Source organism: Sprattus sprattus (genome assembly GCF_963457725.1).
Source record: "Sprattus sprattus genome assembly, chromosome: 4".
Classification (NCBI taxonomy): Eukaryota; Metazoa; Chordata; class Actinopteri; order Clupeiformes; family Clupeidae; genus Sprattus; species Sprattus sprattus.
The window spans coordinates 21,099,073-21,118,464 of record NC_137923.1 but is presented as its reverse complement, the minus strand read 5'-3'; the positions used below and the strand labels follow the sequence as shown (position 1 = coordinate 21,118,464).

Here is a 19,392-nt window from a genome sequence, read left to right as displayed (position 1 = left end):
GAATAAGAGATACAATGCATTTGTCTTCCGGGACCCTACATAATATATTTCCGTGAGTTAGGCCAAATAAATCCAAACAAAACTTTATGTATGAGCACACTTTGAGAGTAGGCTATTAGTATTCGGCTCCAATAGGAAAATAACACTCCAGCAAACATCTTCGCGTGCCTACCAACCTTTTGAGATTTAGGGAACAGTCAAAAAAAGATCTCTTCTCTCCACTAACGGAATCTTACATAGACATATAGACATACATATACATTATAGACATACAAGACCTACGCGACAAAGTTTGAATGAAGTTTCTACGTTAAGCGGTTCGGGCTGAATTAATCGCAGAAAAAGGTAACAAGAAGAAGAAGAAGAAGAATAAGAATAAGAAGAAGAAGAAGAAGAAGAACAAGAACAAGAAGAAGAAGAAGAAGCCTAGGAATAACAATACAGGGCATTTCATGCACTGTAATAAACTTGCGTAGGCCCTCACACTGCTTATCGAAGTTGTTCTGGCTTATCTTCTCCAGTCCACAGCAAGCTAGGTTACTTGGTCCAATGGCACAGTCATGTAGGCTCCACAGTCCACTAACACCTTGCGAACAGCAGATGGCAGTCTCGATTTGTGGTTTGACTTAGGCCTATGTGTCTCGTTTCGTGGAGGTCCTGCAAGTAGTCAATGGCATTAATTCGGTCATTGCGTTAAAAACATTTATAGGAACGTTTTACACAATATGGGGGAAAAGTTAAAAATAAAGAAGCCAGTTAAACTGTTTTACGTCGCCTAGGCCACTTAAACAAAGAACTTGGTCATGATCATGAATTAGGTTATATCTTGCCTATGGTTTAATTTGACCAAAACATGCAGTTCAATTCTTAATACATTTAAATCGTAAATAGTTTTTACAGACCATGTGTTTTTAAAATATGTTTAAATGCAGCCGCACTATAGCCTTATTTATGGAATAGGGGAGGGGGCGGTTGCAACGAAAAGATGTGAGGTCATTGGTAAAAATGAATGCCAGTCATCAAGAATGGGTTACCGCCCATAGTCCATGCTGTGACCAGGGTCGGTTGAGCCACACTATCAGAGAAGGATGGGGTCACGGATGGGCTACACGTTGACAGCTGGAACATAAGAAATTAAACGTGGAATAACGGCCGATTGTTTTTACGCATTTAAAACCATGTTTCCGAAGGGGAAAGGGGCTACTGTGCCCTCGGACGGGCAAGCCCGTGAAAAGTAAGGGTTCCGATAATGCCTCTACATTATTTCCTAGCTCATTCAATTGTTTCTGCTGTTTGCGCTCCATGTCCGTCCGTGGTGAGGTAGCATATTCCTTTCAATATGTTTCAGTATGATTCTGTACGAGAGATGCTCTTCTAGAGTTGTACAGACAGTGGTGATATGAATATTGTTACCAGTTCTGTGATTTTAAGATGGAATGTAATTAAAAGCTTAGCTAATGTACCTCTTGACATGTTCCCTTTATGACTTTATAATTTTTTAAAAGCCTGTGCTAGCCTGTTTCTCAAGTAAAATATAGAAATGTATGTGACATTTTATTGTGTTGATCACACAGTTGTGTACGCTGTATAGTCATGCGATTTGTTACTTTGTTTTCAAAGATGTTACCAACTTGATCAGAAGGAATGTCGGCTACATTCGCAAAGGCTGCAACCTAATAAGTTATGTTGGATATTTATTGTGAGATATGCCATAGACCATAGATCTAAGCATAATGAATTTCATCGAACCTGTCTCTTTAACTCATACAGGCTAGCGTTGTATGTCTACGAGTATCTGCTTCACGTCGGTGCACAGAAGTCTGCACAAACGTTCCTCTCTGAGGTGAGGTGGTCTTCCATTGTCTGTTTGTTTACATGGAGCATGACCTCTTCCGTCCATTCCGCAATGCTCTTTGTTCGGTTCAGCGTGACCTCCATTTTGAAATCTAAGTATATTGTAGTATTTCATGTGTCCTTCCATTTATGATGATTTTGTCTTTGTGTCTACGTCTTTCTGTTTGTGTAGATACGATGGGAGAAAAACATTACACTTGGAGAGCCACCAGGCTTCCTTCATTCGTGGTGGTGGTAAGTTACTTCAACTTTGTGAGAAGTGGGGTTTTTTTCAGGTCTTATTACCCAATTTACCTATACGTGAATAATTAATTTTAATTAAACAGTTGGCCTTATTACAAATGTGATGTTACATTTATCTTTGGTCTTCTCAAACCACCCTACCTAATACCTTCAAGGTTTTGAAGTGTAATAGACTACTGCTTCACTTTAGAGATGCTTTGGCCAGTTTCACCCCCATTCCTTTATTTGTGTTATTTATAAGACCAAATTAAACTTTTCTAATGTAATGAAATGTGTTGCTTTGCCATTAATTGTGTCACAGTGTATTTTGGGATTTGTACTGTGCGGCCCCAGAAAGAAGGGAGACGTGTGATCACTCCAGTGAAGCCAAAGCCTTTCATGACTACGTGAGTGACCTCTCTCTCTCTCTCTCTCTCTCTCTCTCTCTTGGACCAGTGCAATGGCCTGGAAGTTCATTCACTAAAGGCAAGTGGGCCAATGAGATTATTTTGCCACCATGTGTGCAGTTCATTGAATGAATGAATATGGAGACATAGTCGGTATGCTCCTCTGACTGCATTAGGCAGTTGATTTTGCTAGCCGGCAGTTAGGGGCTTTTCTTGATGACCTACATAGATTTGTAGGTGTTCAGTCTGTATGTCATGTACCAATTGCTATGGATTTACCTAGAAGCCTATTTATTAGCTCTGATATTCAGTAATGAGTTAATTTTGTCATCAGACTTTTCAAGCAGACTGAATTGTTCTCAGAAGGCAGTGTATTTAGAATGACAGCCAAGCCTCTTCACTCGCCTCAATTTACCCCTGGTTGTATGGGTGGCTTGAAGATTCATTGGAATAGGAGAGTGAAGAAAGTTAAGTGTACAGGTTGCTTGAAGACATTAAGGCAAGAATCTCCCTTTAGTATTTTGTCTTTGACCTCCATTGATGAACTACAAGGACTACATATGGGCAGGGGAAGTGGTGGTTATTTGTATCAGAAATAGTCAATGCCTTGGTGCATTGTTCTTTGTGAGACCTATTTCTTAGAAATTATGAGAACATATGGGACCGCTTATTTAAATGCATTCTAAAATGCATCATGCTAAATTCCTGTGTGACCCATTAGATTTAATTTCACATTTCAACGGATCAGTGAAGAGAATGAAGCTTTAAGGCAGCAGTTCTTGTTAACATTCAGTAACCATGAATTCAGAGTGTACATGGTGGCCATTTGGGCACAGTAACATTAAGTGCATTGGCTACTACAAAACTAAACTGTTCTGGTGATTGTTTTGCCATTGTACATTCAAGTGCCCTACTGACCGATGCGGCAAACAATGTGGAGCCAGCAGATAAAGTTTTTTTTTTTTTGTAGTCCAGTCTCTGATGCAGGAATACAGACAGTTGATTTTCATCAACAACTCACACTTATGGTTAAAGGGTCATGAGTGTTAGGACTTCTACTGTTTGACACATAAACCAGCCTTACCCAAATCTCCTTCAAATCCCAGAGTTTTAAAATGCCGTACATGTTCTTAGGGTGGATTAAGTTGAATAAGCTGCAAGGATTTATTTAGTAATTCTGTGTTGTAGAGCGCTGGTCCCCTTTTGAAGACACTCCGCTCCATGTTACATAATATTAACCCTTTCACAAGCAGGCAGCAAAATAACAATCCACAGAGGGGTTACCTTCCTCAGGAAATACGTTTCGGCTGAGGAATATGTCTGGGCTTTTCTGAACACACCCTCAAACACCACACACACACACACACACAGAATGACTGAACTAAGACTGAGAAGCTCTTAAAGCTAAGCTGTGCGCTTAGAAATAGTATTAAGTCTGATACTGCCTCTTCTCACCTCTTCAGCGACCCTAACTAAACACAGAGTGTAAAGCGGGCCTGTCTCTTTAACAGCAGAAATAGCCTCTGGTGCTGTGTGAAGGGGGCTGGGGGAGGGGAGCCTGAAGGACCTGATAATGGTGAGGTTTGCTGTTGCTTTTTAGCTTTTTAACCCTGACACAGCAGGAAAGGATGGGCAGCAGTGTCCTCCCCAGCTCCCCCTTCCCCCACAACACAACGCCCTGGGGGTTGAGTGGTAGACAGGGGAGGGGTGTGGAGATTAGCCAGTTGTAGAAGGATGTGCCACCTAAAAGGTGCCAATTTGTGCATGTTTGCTGATATCTGTGGTTATCCAGGGGTGTTTTTTGTCAACTTGACTTTGAACACTGTATAGGCCATTGAGACTGACTACTGAGGGGTGACTTCTCTTTTCGTTCTAACAACCAGCATAACCATCTTAAGTACAGCTATGAATTATTGAGGTGACTTATGGAAATGGATCTAATTATTTTGCGTAAACCACTATACGGCCTTACCAATGGGTCTGTGTTAAACTCCCATTCACCTGATAGTAAGATGTGAGGGTGATTGCCCTCCTTTTCTTGGTCCTGGAATGACATGAGCTGTTCGTGATTAACAACATTAGATAGCTTGTACTAAATCAACCAGTTGTGTTAAGGTACATTTCAGGGTCTGGTGTCAAAAGGCTATTATCTTTTTACACTGGCCCCACCTGTATGCATTCTAACATATGAATGACAAGGAAAAGGCCTCAGGTAACCTCTTGGAGGCATATGTGAGTCTGTGTGTGTCTGTATTCATCACTTTCCGTTTGATTTGTATGTCCCTGACATGAAATGGAATTGTGGAGTCTAGTTGTGACAATCGAGAAAATAAAGTGGCTGTTAGTTTATCAGATATGTATGTTTAGTGCCCATTAGTGTTTTAGACTGCAGCACAATACATCACAGTCAGGACTGACCAACAGATCAATGCTGTGGCTGCATTATGTTCTGATAATGAATCCTAAATTTAGCTGTCTCGCAATAAGCCGCTTTCAGAGCGTTGCTGAGTTGAGCGGCCTCGGTCTAGCGGACTCGTAAAGTAAAACATTAGCACAGGCAAATGCGCCTGCCATCAGCCGTCCATCACAGGCCTGGGAGGGGGATGGAGAGAGGGGAGAGGAAGGAAGTGACTGGAGAGAGGGTTTTGGGGGGTGTACAGAGAGCTAAGTAGCCTAGGTGGGGGAGGGGTAAACACAGAGTGAGAGAGAAAGAGGAGTTGTCTCGATCCTGTTTTTTTGTTTCGTTCTTTGTCCCCACTCTACGTAAATACCAATGAAGCCGTCAGTTTGTTCATGAGGCCCTGTGAACATATACTGCTCTTTCATATAGTAGTATCATTAGGTTATATATGGTGGGGATGCAGGGAAGGGTAATTGGGTTATTCACTGATAAGAGGGCTCCTGTTCTTGGCTTGGCCTACTGTGATTACACCGGCAGGCTGGAACAGGAGTGGTTGAAGAGCACAGCCCCTACCACATCTAAAATATTCCAGGAATTTCCTTGACTGTTTTTTTTCCCTTCCCTCCTCTTCCCCCTAAGGAGGACCTTGCTTCACTTTTGTTTTTTGAGGCTAGGTGAAGGGTTGGGGGTGGGGTGAGTCTCTGTTAAAGAGAGGTTGCTTTGGGCGAGCATGTAAAGTCTGCAGGGGGCTGGAATGCCCTGATTGCTTTTGGGAGGCCTGGTTCAGGCCTCTGGATCAGCGAGGCTCCTGCTGATGGTCTTGCTGAGTGTTGTGAGGAAGTGCCCATGAAGGATAGAAACAAAGAGAGACGCGTCACGCTTCTGCCAATGTGTCTTGCTGAACACCCGGATTACGTTCCCTGTTTTGATTAGTCTTACACTTGTATGGATAGCTTTTCTCCACACCGCACCACTGTTTTAGCCCTGCCAATCATTTTCAGCAATGAAACTAGATATTTTATTGGAGATTTTCTGAGGTTCCTCCCCCAGAGAAAGATGAAGCGACAAAGGCCCTTATAAGATGATTGATTCTCTTCTAAATATTTAATTTGTGTTTTGCCCAGTTTCCCTCTCTGTCCCATATTACTTAATTGTTTTCATCATTATACAGTATTAGTCGGGTGATGCGGAATCCTAGTCCAATTAAGACTAAAGGGCAAGCATGAAATAAAAGAAATTGAAACTTAACTTAAAACTATTTTTTTTTTATGCAATAATCATATTATTTGTTGTGGTAAATTTTATAGTCAGCCCTCATGTAACAAACGACTGTATGGGCATCATGTCTGCTAGACTAGAGCACCATACTATCTGCAATGGTAAGTCATGGTATGTTTATCTACGGCGTGTTACATTTTGCTACTTAAATGCTCAGAACCTATTTGATGGGTGTTTATTTGCCTGTGTATGACAATGTACCCCGTAGAAAGTACAAGTAACGATTAATACATTACCTATAATGAACTGTACGGCAATAGCTAGGTGAATCAGCTCAAATTTAGAGGCGTGATGGGTTTGTTTTTTTACATTTTATAAGTATATTTATCAGAATAAACCAAACAGCCATCGAACAAAAGTGCACTACTTACCTTTTACACTTCTTACACAAATCCAGACCAGCAATATGATTGAAATACAATGGTTTCTGATATTTTCTGTCAACACTCGACAAATAAATCAATAGATAGATTAACAAAAATGCAATGATATAAATGATATAACATGACCAAGTATTTATAGCTGGAAGTAGTGCAGTCTAGTACACCAGTCCTGCAATAATTTGTGATTTGCTTTATAAAGGTTATAATATTCTGTATTAGTTTAAACTTATTAAGAGAGCTGTTGATTAAACTATGAGTTCATTATGGAGGCTGAAATTTGTAGTGCTGTTGAATTGTATTGCATTGTGCTTATATTGCATTGTGCTTATATTGCGTTGTGCCTCTATTAGCGTTTCTATTATTTTGACCACCCCATACCAATCAGTGGTGCTGGGCTAAATAACAGAAACACATTTGTCAATCATATTAATTACATTCTTCAATAAAAATCTCTAAAGTGAGACAGAAATAGCCTAAAAATGAAAAAAACCTTTTCAGGGAATGTTGACCTGTCATGTTCCCAACAGGGATTGATCCTATTTACTTCAGACTTTTTACAAGTAAGAACAAGTAACCATTTTACATTTAGAAACATACAAAAATAATAATAATTCTCATATTCGCTTTCTCTGTATGATTTATTAGCTAATTTGCCAGCGAGCTGGCTTACAGTATTTTCGAGGGAAACTTATGATGCCCCATTGAATGGCACTTCATAGCGTATGTACAACAATACAATAATGGTAAACTAGTTTGAACCCCGCGAGCTGCGGTTTCCCCCCTCTTAACAAATGAGGACTCAAACACGTTCTATGTCGTACCATTGCAGATACGGTGCTCTAGCAGAATGATGTCCACAACTGCATTCCAGTTCTGTTCAGTATTTGTCAGTTGTATTTCATGGTTGCCATGACAGCAGGGTTTGTGGCAGGTGGCAGGTTATTTTGGAGTTTGACGGTGACTAGAGCTACACTCATCTGTCATACTAATGTCTACGATTCAGGTGGCTATCTGTCTCTAGTATCTGGCTTTTCAAAGCTTTGAATAATGCTAACAAATATCTGAAGAGTAATAGACCTTAGATAGCCCTTGAATGAGAGAACAAGATCTTGATTGGTAGTCTTATGCTAAAGAAGATCGCTTGAGTTTGATGTATGGTGTTCCAAAACATTCAAGCTGTTTAATGCACACATGCCCAGAGAACATACATGGTTTCTTTAAAGGTTCCTTGTCTTCCTTTGTTAGTCTTAATCAGTGGTCTCTGGGTAGTTTCAAACACATGATGACGAAATCGGCTACAGTTTTGTGGATTGCCTGACTGTGTTTTGCTCAAGTACAAGCCCTCTCTGCCCTTATTTAGATGTAAGGACCAATCATATGTTTACTGACCTTTGTTGTTGCTTGATTGCCACTAATGGGGCTTGTTATTCTGTCAAGTGGAATTGGCCATGGCTACTCACCTTCACAGATTCCTCTCAACCTTCACTAATTACTTTGCCCCCTAGATATGGCTGACAACCAAAGTGTCATCTCTTCAGTGATTATTTCTGAGGAGCTGCATTCAAATCCAAATTGGGTGGATATAGACAGTCCAAAACATCGATGGAGTCCACCAAAAGCAGTTTCTTCCTAGCAATTAGCACCCAGTTCATTTGTTATCATGATGCCGATTGTGCCTTAGCAGTAGCTCTATCCATAGCTCAGTGCTCTCTCCACTCAGTGGGGGAACCAGGAAGCCTGTGCTTTTATATTCCCTAGAGAGGGGACAACCCCACCAAGGAGAGGAGACAAGGGTGCCATGGTTACAGGCCATGCCAGTCTGGCCACAGAGGCCCTCGGCTGGTGAACACGTGAGGGAGGGAGAGCAACAGATGCCCCATTGAATTGTTGAAGAGAGAGAGCGAATGAGAGGGAATTTTGTTGTGGTGAGGGGTAACATATGAGAGAAGCAGATGGAGAGGTTTTCTTTTCCTTTGAAGTCATCTACTACCAGTTGGGCCACACCCACGTTGTCATGAGAACATCTGTCAATGATCATTGTGGGACACGCTGATCAATTTTCCTGGAAAAAAAAAGGACTGATGGTGCTTTACAGTAATGGCTTTCCCTGCTTTATACATAATTAACTTGTCTTCCACAGAGGTAGTTTACGACTGACTGTCTGAATCTCTCGTACGTTTGAAGTCTAGAGAAGAGATAGGTATCACAAGTGTGCCAGAGATTACTTGCATGTGCTACAGTTTTAATATTATAAAGTCATCTTATAGGGAAACAGTCCTCACAGGCCATCTACTCAGAAGCAGTGATATCCTTGTTTATAGCCTGTGTTTATGGGTGTGGGTCATTTTCTGCAGAGCCCTTGGGGCATTTACAAAGGCTCCAACCCCTGTCAATCAGTAATGAATCGTCATGGGGACAGACCAGCATGCTGTTTTGGTGCTGAAGACACAGGAGAAATAGCCCCGGCCGGCACCCAATCTTTAAGCCATGCAAAGGTTCAGAGAAGAAGTGCTCATGGATTATTTGGTCACTATGCCCTTCCCTCTCTGTCAGTGTTATGAAAAATGTGTATGTGTCCTCAGATTAAGAGCTTTGTTAGCAGACAGATGGCACTCATTCAGATGCCCCGGGGGAACGTGTATGCCTGTTTATTTGTTAAATAATTTTTCTTTGTGTGTGATCTATATATGTATATATATTATATATTTTTTTTTATAGAATATATTTTACATTGTTTTTATGACCTGTCAGTCATCAGCACTAGCTTTATTTGTAGGACACATTATTGTGGCATCAGAAACAAAACAAAAATGAAAATTGTCGGGCAAATCTGGATTCTATTGACACGACTATTCTTCTGGCCCCATCTTTTTCTTAAATCGTGTTGTTCACCAGACTCCACTGCAAATGTATTCAACACCGCTTCTGTGTTCTTTATGGGTTGCATATTCAAGCTCTTAAAACCCAGGATCACCTTTTCATTATTTGTTACAAGGTTAAGTGTAAATTCTGTGACCTTTGCAGTGTACACACACACACACACACACACACACACACACACACACACACACACACACACACACACACACACACACACACACACAGCTGACATGGGCAACACTGTAGCAGACCTAATGCCGTACTAAGGATGAGGAAATGCACCAGGGATTGAAGGGAAAATTAGAGATACCTTGAGTTGGTCCCGTTAAGACCTTATTGTGCGATAGATTTCAGGCGATCGCACATCACAGATAAAACACGGTCTCCTTCACAGGATTCAATTATTTTGAAATGTCACTTTAGGCAATTGTGTGGTCCTTCATTTCTGACACATATGACCGCTATGGCCACTGCATGGGGGCTCAGTGAAGAAGGGTACTTCCACTTGTCAGTCGTCTCAAGGGTTAATGTCCACACAGTTCTGTTTGAGAAAGGCTTTTGTGCTTTCCATCGTGCCGTCTTGCTCTACTCTCAGTATGACAGAGGTCACAAACAGTGCAGGCTGTGGGAACACAGGAGTCAGGAAATAATGGCATGGGTGGTGGCCGGTCGTCGGGCGGGAGCAGGCCCACCAAGCATCCAGGCTCCAACCTCTTTTGTATTCAGCTGTTAGTCCTGAAATATAGGTGGGATATTTGTGGAATATTCTATTCTGTTCTGTTATTATGATAACATTATTATATATTTTTATTATAATTTTTTACAATCTGTATTTTTTACATCTATAAGGACATCTGAAAGGACACATGCTAAAAAATGACTATGCTAAGGCTTCACCTATCTCGTCTCAAGTGAGGGAAAGCCTGAGATGTTTGTCATGCAAAGGCTGCCATTAAGGGCTCTCTGTGAAGGTGCTATTTGTTGCTAGCAAGTCTCTGACTCCTGAAGTCGGACAACACCAGGTTTCTCCCCCTGCTGTTAGATTTCACAGTTGCCGAAGGGTTATATTTAGACATGCCCCAATCCACATTCAGCTTTTTGTTTTGGTTGCCAGGTTCCACAGGGCTAGCCTATAAGAGACTGTTTACAAACATTCTAATAGTTGGAAAGCAGCCCTCAGACAGATGTTACTTTACTAGGTCAATACTTTTTAAATATTCTGGTAAAGGTCAATGTCTTTCATTTCAGCTGTTTTTAATAATGGTTTTTATACCCCCCCCCTCCCCCATTTGGGACAACATTGATAACATTCTGCTCTAAAGCTGTCACTCATGTGGAAGTTTGCCATCATGTAATATCTGTTTTAGCTTATAGTTTTTAGTATTTTAGCTTTAGTATTTAAAATATTAGCTTTAGTGTTTTGTATTTTAGCTTTAGTATTTCGAATTTAAGCTTTTTAGCTTTGGTATTTTGTATTTTAGCTTTACTGTTTAGTATCTTTAGCTTGTCTGATACCTGTGGCCATTGTGGCTCTGATGTGTATCGCCTGTTCACACATACGCCATGCGCCAGGCTGTCTTTAACGGGGATAATCAGTGGGTTCCCCCCTCAATCTAAGCACTGCATGGACGATGCTCTGAACAATAGGCATTATCTGACACTAATGGAGAAATGCTCTGTGCTGTGCCCTTCCGTGTTAATTCAAGACCCTGATAGGATTAGTGGGTGTTAATAAACAAAGGTTGCCATAGTGGGTGAAAACTCAAATAAGTCAGTTTGAGGCCCTGCTGTTTGGTTGTTTAGTCTTTACTGCATGTCATGGTGTGAGACACAGCTCCCTCTCTCTACAGTAGTGTGTTTATGCCTACACCACAATGACTAAACTCAGGCTGGCTTTACACAGAGCCTAGATTCACTTAAACCGGGTTCATTTTTCACATGGATCGAATCTTTAATTGCGTAAGGATGGTGCCTGGTAAAGAGAAATTTGCGTAAAGCAAACCCAACCAATTGGGATGAACCGGCTGTAGAACATCCCCCACGCCTGTTGGTGGCGCTTTAGCGCTGCTACAGACAACTGAAAAGACGTAGAAGAACAGCACACAGATAAACAGAAGACATTAGTCAAGCTCCAATTACAACGTTTAGCCTAGCCGCATAGCCTACATTTAATCTGCACAGTAACACATTATGGTGGTTAATAAAATCAGTGGTCAGAGCAGACTGTAGGTTATGCGAAAATGAATTCTATTTTGTATTGATAATAAAGAGTTTGGAACAGTGCAACAAAGCAATGTGCAACATGACATGTCTGTGAGTTGTCTTATGGAGTCTGCTTGAGTACGAGAGACCACAATGCAAGTGGTGTGGATCCTTGATGTTTCATGGTTTACAATTGCTTCCTATTTCATGGTTTTATTACTAACAACAAATGTATGCTATTGTCGAGGGCTTTGTCCTTCACGTACTGTACCTCTGAAGTGACGTTAATGCTAGCTATCATTGTCTGAAAGGACAAGAGCTAACTTAGCATTCATCTTTATTATAGAATGTTTTGAAACCTTCCGTCTATAATATTTATACGTCAGATTTGATCATATAGGCTATTGCTGACACTTTCAAAACGCGGTTTTGTACAATGGTCTAATGCAAAAAGATTAAACCGATATCCTAACCACATCGATTTAGGTAGATGGGAGATACACTTGTATAAATCCCGTTAGCAAAATTCACGTGTAAGAGCAGCGAGGTAAAAGGAAGATTTTTGTTATTTTTTTTTAAGCTGGAGAGCTGCTGCACTCGGCTGCCTCACTCGCTGCGCCATGGCAACCCATTCAGTTATTAAATAATGCTCATTATCAAATCTACTCACTTTCAGCCCCCGATTCAAATCGTTGCGGATACCGTGTGCTGATAGAGAGTGTTCGTCCTTACGATAGGGCTATCTGTATTAGTTTCATTGCGGATGCAGACAAACTAGGCTCCGTGTAAAGCCAGCCTCAACCTAGTTTTTGGCATCCAATCGAGAAATCTAGTGGCTACAATTATCCCTATCCTAAGAAATGTGCAACACACATATTATATATGTGTCGTTTGTTTATCTTTATATCTGTGCATTTGTATTAGAAAATAATACATTTTATACATATATATACATTTATTTTTACATTTTTATAAATACATATATATATAAATGCATGTATTTTCTAATACTAATGCACAGATATATAGATAAACAAACAACACATATATAATATGTGTGTTGCACATTTCTAAGGATAGGGATATAAATATACACACACATACAGTACATACAGTATATACTCAATGGCCATCTGTCTGTCTGTCTATCTATCTCTAGTCCTTCGTTTTAGCTGGTTCCCTTGTACAGTGTATCAGCCAACATCACAGTCCAATCAGACTTGCTGTAACAAGATGAGCTGCTTACTTGGATTTTTTTATAAGATGCCGCCTTCCCTGCCTTTAAGTCCCTTAAATCCTGACCTTTTGTCATAATCAGCTTTCATACACGTATGGGATTTAGCCACAGCATGTGTAGCAACAGCACAGAGGACTCTAAGGCTGATACGTTCTTGCTAATGCAGTCATGAGGCCACACACCAAAAGCCATGTCTTGGATTAAATACAGGAAGGCGCTAGCCTTCACAGTTAGAGTTCAGGGGTGGGCTATCCTAAGTGTAACAAAAACATTGCAAACAGCTGATGTACAAGAAATGTCTTTAAAATTTGATTGACGGGGTGCTGTGGATAAAGAGTTACCAGCAAGTGGCAATTCAAGAAGGCATTTCCTGTACTGATTGCGCTAGCACTGCAATTGTGAGCGTCTCTGTATAGTTTTATTTGATGCCAAGGGAGCCTAAAGCATGCCATAGCTAGTAAATATGGAAATGAAAATGTGTGTGAATGTACCATAATACCATAAATGATGTTGCGGTGACTGATCCATGCTCTGGTTGCTCTCCACAGAGTGCTGCTGCTGCTCCCAGTCCGGTGATGGGCAACATGCCTCCCTCTGAGGGCATGCCCGGTGGGCCCATGCCTCCTGGGTTCTTTCAGGTGGGTGAAATTCAACTTTGCTTCAGACATCTCCTTTTATAACTCCATAAAGACTTTTAAAAGTAAGAAAAGGAACTAGCATGTTCATTCACAGACTCCTTTGACGATCTCACTTGAGGTGTCAAGTGACTTGGGATGCAAATGTCTTATGCAAATGCGCAATTGTGCTTTATAAGGGCTTTATAAATGCATTTATTTATTTATGAGCAATTCTAGGTGGAAAACAAGCTTAAAACCATACAAACCATATAAACTTCCATAATGAGACAAAGAAAATGGATAAGGACTGTGACTGCATTAATTTGCCTCATCCTGAATGGAAGCATGTCACCTTTATCTGCTGTTGGGAGTTGGCTAGAGAGCACTGCTGTGACTAGGTTTCAGTACACATGCACCTAGGTTTCAGTACACATGCACCTCTTGCGCCTGCGATTGTGTCTATGAGCATAAATCAGGCTTCAGGCTCGATGGGGCCTCGAAGGGTCTGCCTGAGAGTAAAACCCTAGTCCTGCCACAATCGGTGCTGCTGGCCTCCCCAGCCCTGAGGTGCCCATTATGTTTCTGTCCTGGTCTTCACCCATGTCATATCTCAAGAGGTACTCTGCGACGACCAGCCAAAGTCAGCAACAATTAGGTTGAAGGGGCTCGCATTCGCCTCAGGTTGGACTGGCAAGTGTACAGAAAAATGGAAAGCTAAGGGAAAAGTTGGTGTCAAATCAATTTAACCAATCGATTTCATTCCAAGATGGCGTGGGCTTTTTTTCGGAATGGTTTGTGGCTGACTCAAATTCATGCCGGTAGAGATGAGTTTCAGAATGGCATTCTGGGAAAGCCCTGGCCTCAACAGGGATCACGTTATTGTCTTCCCAGGACTGTTAATTGAATTACGCATAGGATACAGTATAGGTTTCGCTGAAGCAAGGAGAGTCCTACACCAAGACAAAGCTGAGTCCATTATCCCAGTGTTAAGCCATGCATGAGTGGTCACGTTGAAATGTGAGGCCGGGAGAGCCTGTGCAGCTGGTTTGTATTTGAGCACACTGAAGTCATACTGCCCCCTAGTGGTGTATCTGTCTATTTTCTTTTGGGATAAGGTAACTTTACTAAGTTTTATGAGAGGAATTAAATACACAAAAGAGTGAACCCTCTGTCATCAGTTCACTCATGACAAATAAGCATCACATCCATAGCTTGTTTATCTTACCAGCTTTCTGGCCTTCATGACCAGTGGCACATAATCCTTCTGCTACTTTGTCCTTCCTCCATTCCCTGCCCTTTTTTTCGTTTTCCCCTCCAGTCCTGCTGTGTGTTCCTTTTACTTCCTCTGATGCCATGGTAACTGTAATTTTCTCTCCATTCGCCTCCAATCTCGCAGGGTCCCCCCGGCTCCCAACCCTCCCCTCACTCGCAACCTCTTCCTAACGCTAACATGATGGGACCCCACGGGCAGGTAAACACGCACTAACACACTCATGCACTCAAACTAATGCATGCTTGCACAAGTGTCAACTTTTTTCTTTTGCCTGATTCTTTCAGCATAGTGCTATCTCTTAAGCTTCTGTTATTCTCTCTACAGCCTTTTATGTCCCCACGGTATGGTGGCCCACGGCCACCCGTGAGAATGGCCAACCAGGTACGGCTGTCTCATCAAATCTTTAAATGTGTTCATTCAATTAGCAGCCGATATTGTGGAACAAGTTGTATTGTTGCTGCTGTGAAATTATCTCGTTGCCATACTCTCCTGTGTCCTACTCTCTCTCTCTCTCTCTCTCTCTCTCCTCTAGCATCCAGGTGGCCAGCCCTTGCCTCCAAACATCATGGACCACACACGACCTCAAGGTACTGCGCGTTAGCCTCGGCCAACACGAAGAGTGTACCGTTCAATAATATCACTACAGTGGCAATGTAGATTCTCCAAGTTTGGATACGTCTTTCATGAGAGCCATTTCTATTGGCAGGTCATCCCAACCTGGGCCCCATGCAGAGAATGAACCTGCCCAGAGGAATGGGCCCCATGGGCGTGGGACCACAGGTATGTTACAGCCGTAACCCGTCATAGATGTCTTCCGTCTCGTGTGCTGATCTTTCACTGTACATACTCGATGTATCAGTAGAATGTCCCTCTGGGGTTGTCTGGGTTAGAACAGGTCGTCGAGGTTGGCCTTGGTTTCGTTTTGGACATAATCTTTCTAACTCTGAGGTCTGAATTAGTGTTTCTGTAACTCAGCATGTTGGTGCACCTCAACTCTTCATATCGAAGTAGATGTGGTTGAAAAAGTTGAATTCGGTGAAACTCTAAATCGTTGCCTTCCTCTTTAAGGTCTTGGGTCTGAGTAGCACCAAGGGGAATACAAAAGCCTCGCCTTCACTTCCTGTCATTCATTCTCACCTTTTCCTTAAACATTCCTCAGTAGTAATCTACCATGTAACACTCTGCTCCGCTCTCCTCCAAAACTAACCCTTCTCTTTCCTCCCTTTGCCCTTTTTTGTCTCCTGCTCCCATCTCCTCTCGGGCGTGTCCTCTGCTTTCTGGTTATGGTAGTCTGATCCTTGGTTATCGTTGCAGAACTACGGCGGAGGAATGAGGCCTCCCCCACCCAACTCCATGGGTCCTGGCATGCCCAACATGAACATGTAAGATCCCGCTGCCAACCTTCCAGTTCGCCCAGCTCTTCAGATGGGCTTGGGATGGGTGGAAGTAGAACAATGAGTTGAATGGAGCCAAGTTTGGCTGCAGCTGAGCCTGTGAAGAATGCTGTTTTGTGTTCTCTGGCCCTCACTTTCATCTTGTGTTCTGTTACTTTCTCACAGGGGGCCTGGAGTTGGTCGACCATGGCCTAACCCTAACAATGGACACAATGTGAGTCTGAGCTAGCCAACAACGCTGCTGTACATATGTAACTCTCATCTGACTCGTTTGACATGACATGTTTCTTGATGCTTTTCAGATTCCATACTCCTCCTCCTCTCCAGGCGCATATGGGGTGAGTTCATTATTGATCCTTCTTCCTTTTGTGATTTTGTTTGTTTATCTATTAATAGATGAGAAACTCTTTATATCTCATATTGAATTAATATATCAGCGAACCCCTTACCTCTATTTATGGGACAGTGGCTATTGGTTTTACACCCAATGTCAGATGACAGCCAGTCCGTTATGCATTGACTGCATGTCTTTGTCGTATTCCTCAGGGTCCACAGGGTGGAGGAGGTGGCTGCCCACCAGGAACTCCCATCATGCCTAGTCCAGCAGGTACAGTATGACCCATCCCCCCCGACCCCCACACCTCACTCCCCCACTCCCAGTCTGCAACCTTCCTCCCGAACTCTACTCACCACATTGGGCTTATACTTGTCTCTGGCTCAGCATCAGCCACACTTCCTCTCCTCTCTGTCAGGCGTGTAATGCTCCCTCTCACGTTCCGCTTTCAGACTCCACTAACTCTGGTGACAACCTCTACACAATGATTAACTCTGTTCAGCCGGGGGGAAACCGGACGAATGTGAGTCCAGCACATTCCTGTCGGACCAGAAACCACTCCACTGAACTTTTCTCCAGCTTTTCTTGAATGTGGCATGTGACTGTAATCTCTCTTTCTCTTTGTCTCTTCTTCTTTCTTCCGGGTGTTTCTCCTCCGTCAGTTCCCCATGGGTCCTAACTCTGATGGCCCCATGGGGGGAATGGAACCCCATCACATGAATGGATCATTGGGTAACCTGAGTTCAGCAGATTCTGTCTGATGATATGGTGCCTTCCAGAAAACAATGTGCTAGACATATTGACACTATTTTTCTTTGGCAGATAAACTGTTAAATAATATGAGTTTCCCTTCTGTGTTATAGGTTCAAGTGATCTAGATGGGCTCCCTAAGGTAATTTTTAACTTTAATCCTAAAAATCCTATATTTTAGAATAGTATTTAAGCCTGAATAAATGCTCGGGTGTGGTACTTTGGTGCTTTCTCAAGTGTTCTTGGAGCAAAATGGATTGCTAGTAACTGTGGTATATTCACAACTGTGTATAGAGTGTGTTAAAGCCTTGATGGTAGTATTTCTCAAATTAATGAGTACCTGCATGAACACTTTATCGTGCTCTATAGCCGTTAAATATGTCTGGCCTTTCCCCATCAGAACTCTCCAAACAATTTGAGTGGGATTAGTAATCCGCCTGGGACCCCAAGAGATGACGGTGATCTCGGCGGAAACTTCCTTCACTCTTACCAGAACGAGAACGTGAGTGGAACCATGTGCATGTGTGTACCATAGACTCTCACAAAGTATGTGCCATAGAGTCTCACATAGTATGTACCATAGAGTCACACATAGTGTGTGCCCTGTGATGCAAATTCCTTCATACCTCTGCCTCTCTTCCTTCAGTACTCGCCGACCATGACCATGAGCGTGTGACCAGTCATGGACACCTAGAAGAACTATGATGCAGCCAATGAGTGTGTGTGAGTGTATGTATGTGTGTGTGTGTGTGTAGAAGATAAATGCGTATCTACCAAGACACACTGGAGTTTAGTCCATCAGAGCCAGCAGAATTGAGTTGGTTGGGAACAGTGAAAGCTTCACGCAGCAAGTCCCTGTGGCTCCATCTCACAAGAAGGACTTGGTTCATATCCTCAAGACATTATGAATTCCATCCCTGGATCAAGCTGTTTTAAAATCGTCTTTTTTATTTTGTCATGGAAGTGTTTCATTTTTGTAACGTCTGATTTAAGTCAGCATGGAGATGGCTCCTCTGCTATAGGATTTCTTTTTTTTTTTTTTTTTACCCATGATGCCCTTTCAGAACATGACGGAACACAGACAGAGGCTGTCTAACTCCTCAACCTCCTCAAAAGAAGACCACTGAAACGAGTGTCTTGGGAACAGTTCCAATGCAAATCCATTGAAGGAGTTGTTCTGTCCGGAGGTTCAAGACCAATCCAGCTCTCTCTGTAGTCCTTACGGCTTCTGAATTTTGCTTAGACCTAAAACCTGCATCTCATCAAACTCTGTAATGACTACTGTTTTTTTGTTTTGTATGTTGTTGTTTTGTTTTAAGGCATTGACTTTCACCAACCTATAATAGTTATTCATTGACCGAGACAATCCAATTATTTGATGTGATTGAGTACAGTGAGCTCAGTGGGTGTTGAGTGGTTTCCTCAAAAGAGACCCATACTGTTCACTTCTCTACCCCTGTCCCATCAGCAGAGGGGTCTATAGTGAAATGTATATCAACCTATTTTGATTGGACAGTAAAAATCTATTGGGATTTTTTTCAGGTTTTTTTTTTAATGGTTTCACATTCATACATGTATGTCCTTGTTGTGTTTTAGCTCTTGATAAACTTGATATTACAAAAATCAGTGCCTCTTTGTGCATTTTAGTCTGACCCTTCATATGATCTACTGCACCTAACTTGTAGCAGAATTACAACTTGTGAAATTGCAAAAACAAAGTTATTTGGTGGCTGCTGTTGGATGAGTTGGATGAACTGACTGAACTCAACTGTGACAGTAGAACATAAACTATAGAAGACACAAAATCGATACAATTATGTAGGGAGATATAAAACAAAAATAATTCACTACATTGTTGCTGATGTACAGTGATCAAGGGCCATTACTTCCAGCCAAGAACTAAGTAGAACCACAGCGCAGACTCAACCAGAGCTGCATGACTAAAGGTTGGGAAAAAACATGGTGACTGGTTGGACTTAAGACATTTTCTATTGACGACCAGAATTTGGCATCCTCAACATGAACTCTATGGATTCAGACTCATGTCAAATTTTTGGTTGCAGCAGATGTATCAATCACATGAACCAGTATCTGTAGCTGTCATTTCCAGCACCTTGCCAAGTCAATGCTGTAAAGAGCTGTTCTAGGAACGAAGGATAT

At 42.0% G+C, this 19,392-nt stretch overlaps 1 protein-coding gene across 3 annotated transcripts; it reads left to right on the top strand.

Moving 5' to 3' along the window:
* Window positions 1–1,097: 1,097 nt before the first annotated feature.
* On the top strand, window positions 1,098–18,808 carry ssbp3a (single stranded DNA binding protein 3a). Of its 3 annotated transcripts, XM_080837224.1 has the most exons (18): window positions 1,098–1,234; window positions 1,771–1,843; window positions 2,027–2,088; window positions 2,399–2,483; window positions 13,413–13,502; window positions 14,878–14,952; window positions 15,079–15,135; window positions 15,287–15,341; window positions 15,461–15,534; window positions 16,069–16,136; window positions 16,314–16,362; window positions 16,451–16,486; window positions 16,695–16,755; window positions 16,935–17,005; window positions 17,145–17,214; window positions 17,346–17,374; window positions 17,633–17,734; window positions 17,879–18,808. In XM_080837224.1, exons 1-18 carry the CDS (start codon window positions 1,179–1,181, stop codon window positions 17,906–17,908), a joined length of 1,143 nt encoding a protein of 380 aa, XP_080693350.1. In that variant the 5' UTR covers window positions 1,098–1,178; the 3' UTR covers window positions 17,909–18,808. The 3 variants fall into 3 exon arrangements, with proteins under 3 accessions (XP_080693350.1, XP_080693349.1, XP_080693348.1); XM_080837223.1 differs by lacking the exons at window positions 16,935–17,005; window positions 17,145–17,214; XM_080837222.1 differs by lacking the exons at window positions 16,935–17,005; window positions 17,145–17,214 and having other exon boundaries at window positions 16,045–16,136.
* The last annotated feature ends 584 nt before the right edge of the window (window positions 18,809–19,392 follow it).

What these genes read in the sequence shown, in the direction of transcription:
- ssbp3a (XM_080837224.1), top strand. Translation starts at nt 1,179, where the DNA reads ATGTTTCCGAAGGGGAAAGGGGCTACTGTGCCCTCGGACGGGCAAGCC. An exon ending in GACGGGCAAGCCCGTGAAAA is followed by an intron (nt 1,235 to 1,770) that starts GTAAGGGTTCCG and finishes TAACTCATACAG; the next exon opens with GCTAGCGTTGTATGTCTACG. An exon ending in TTCCTTCATTCGTGGTGGTG is followed by an intron (nt 2,089 to 2,398) that starts GTAAGTTACTTC and finishes ATTGTGTCACAG; the next exon opens with TGTATTTTGGGATTTGTACT.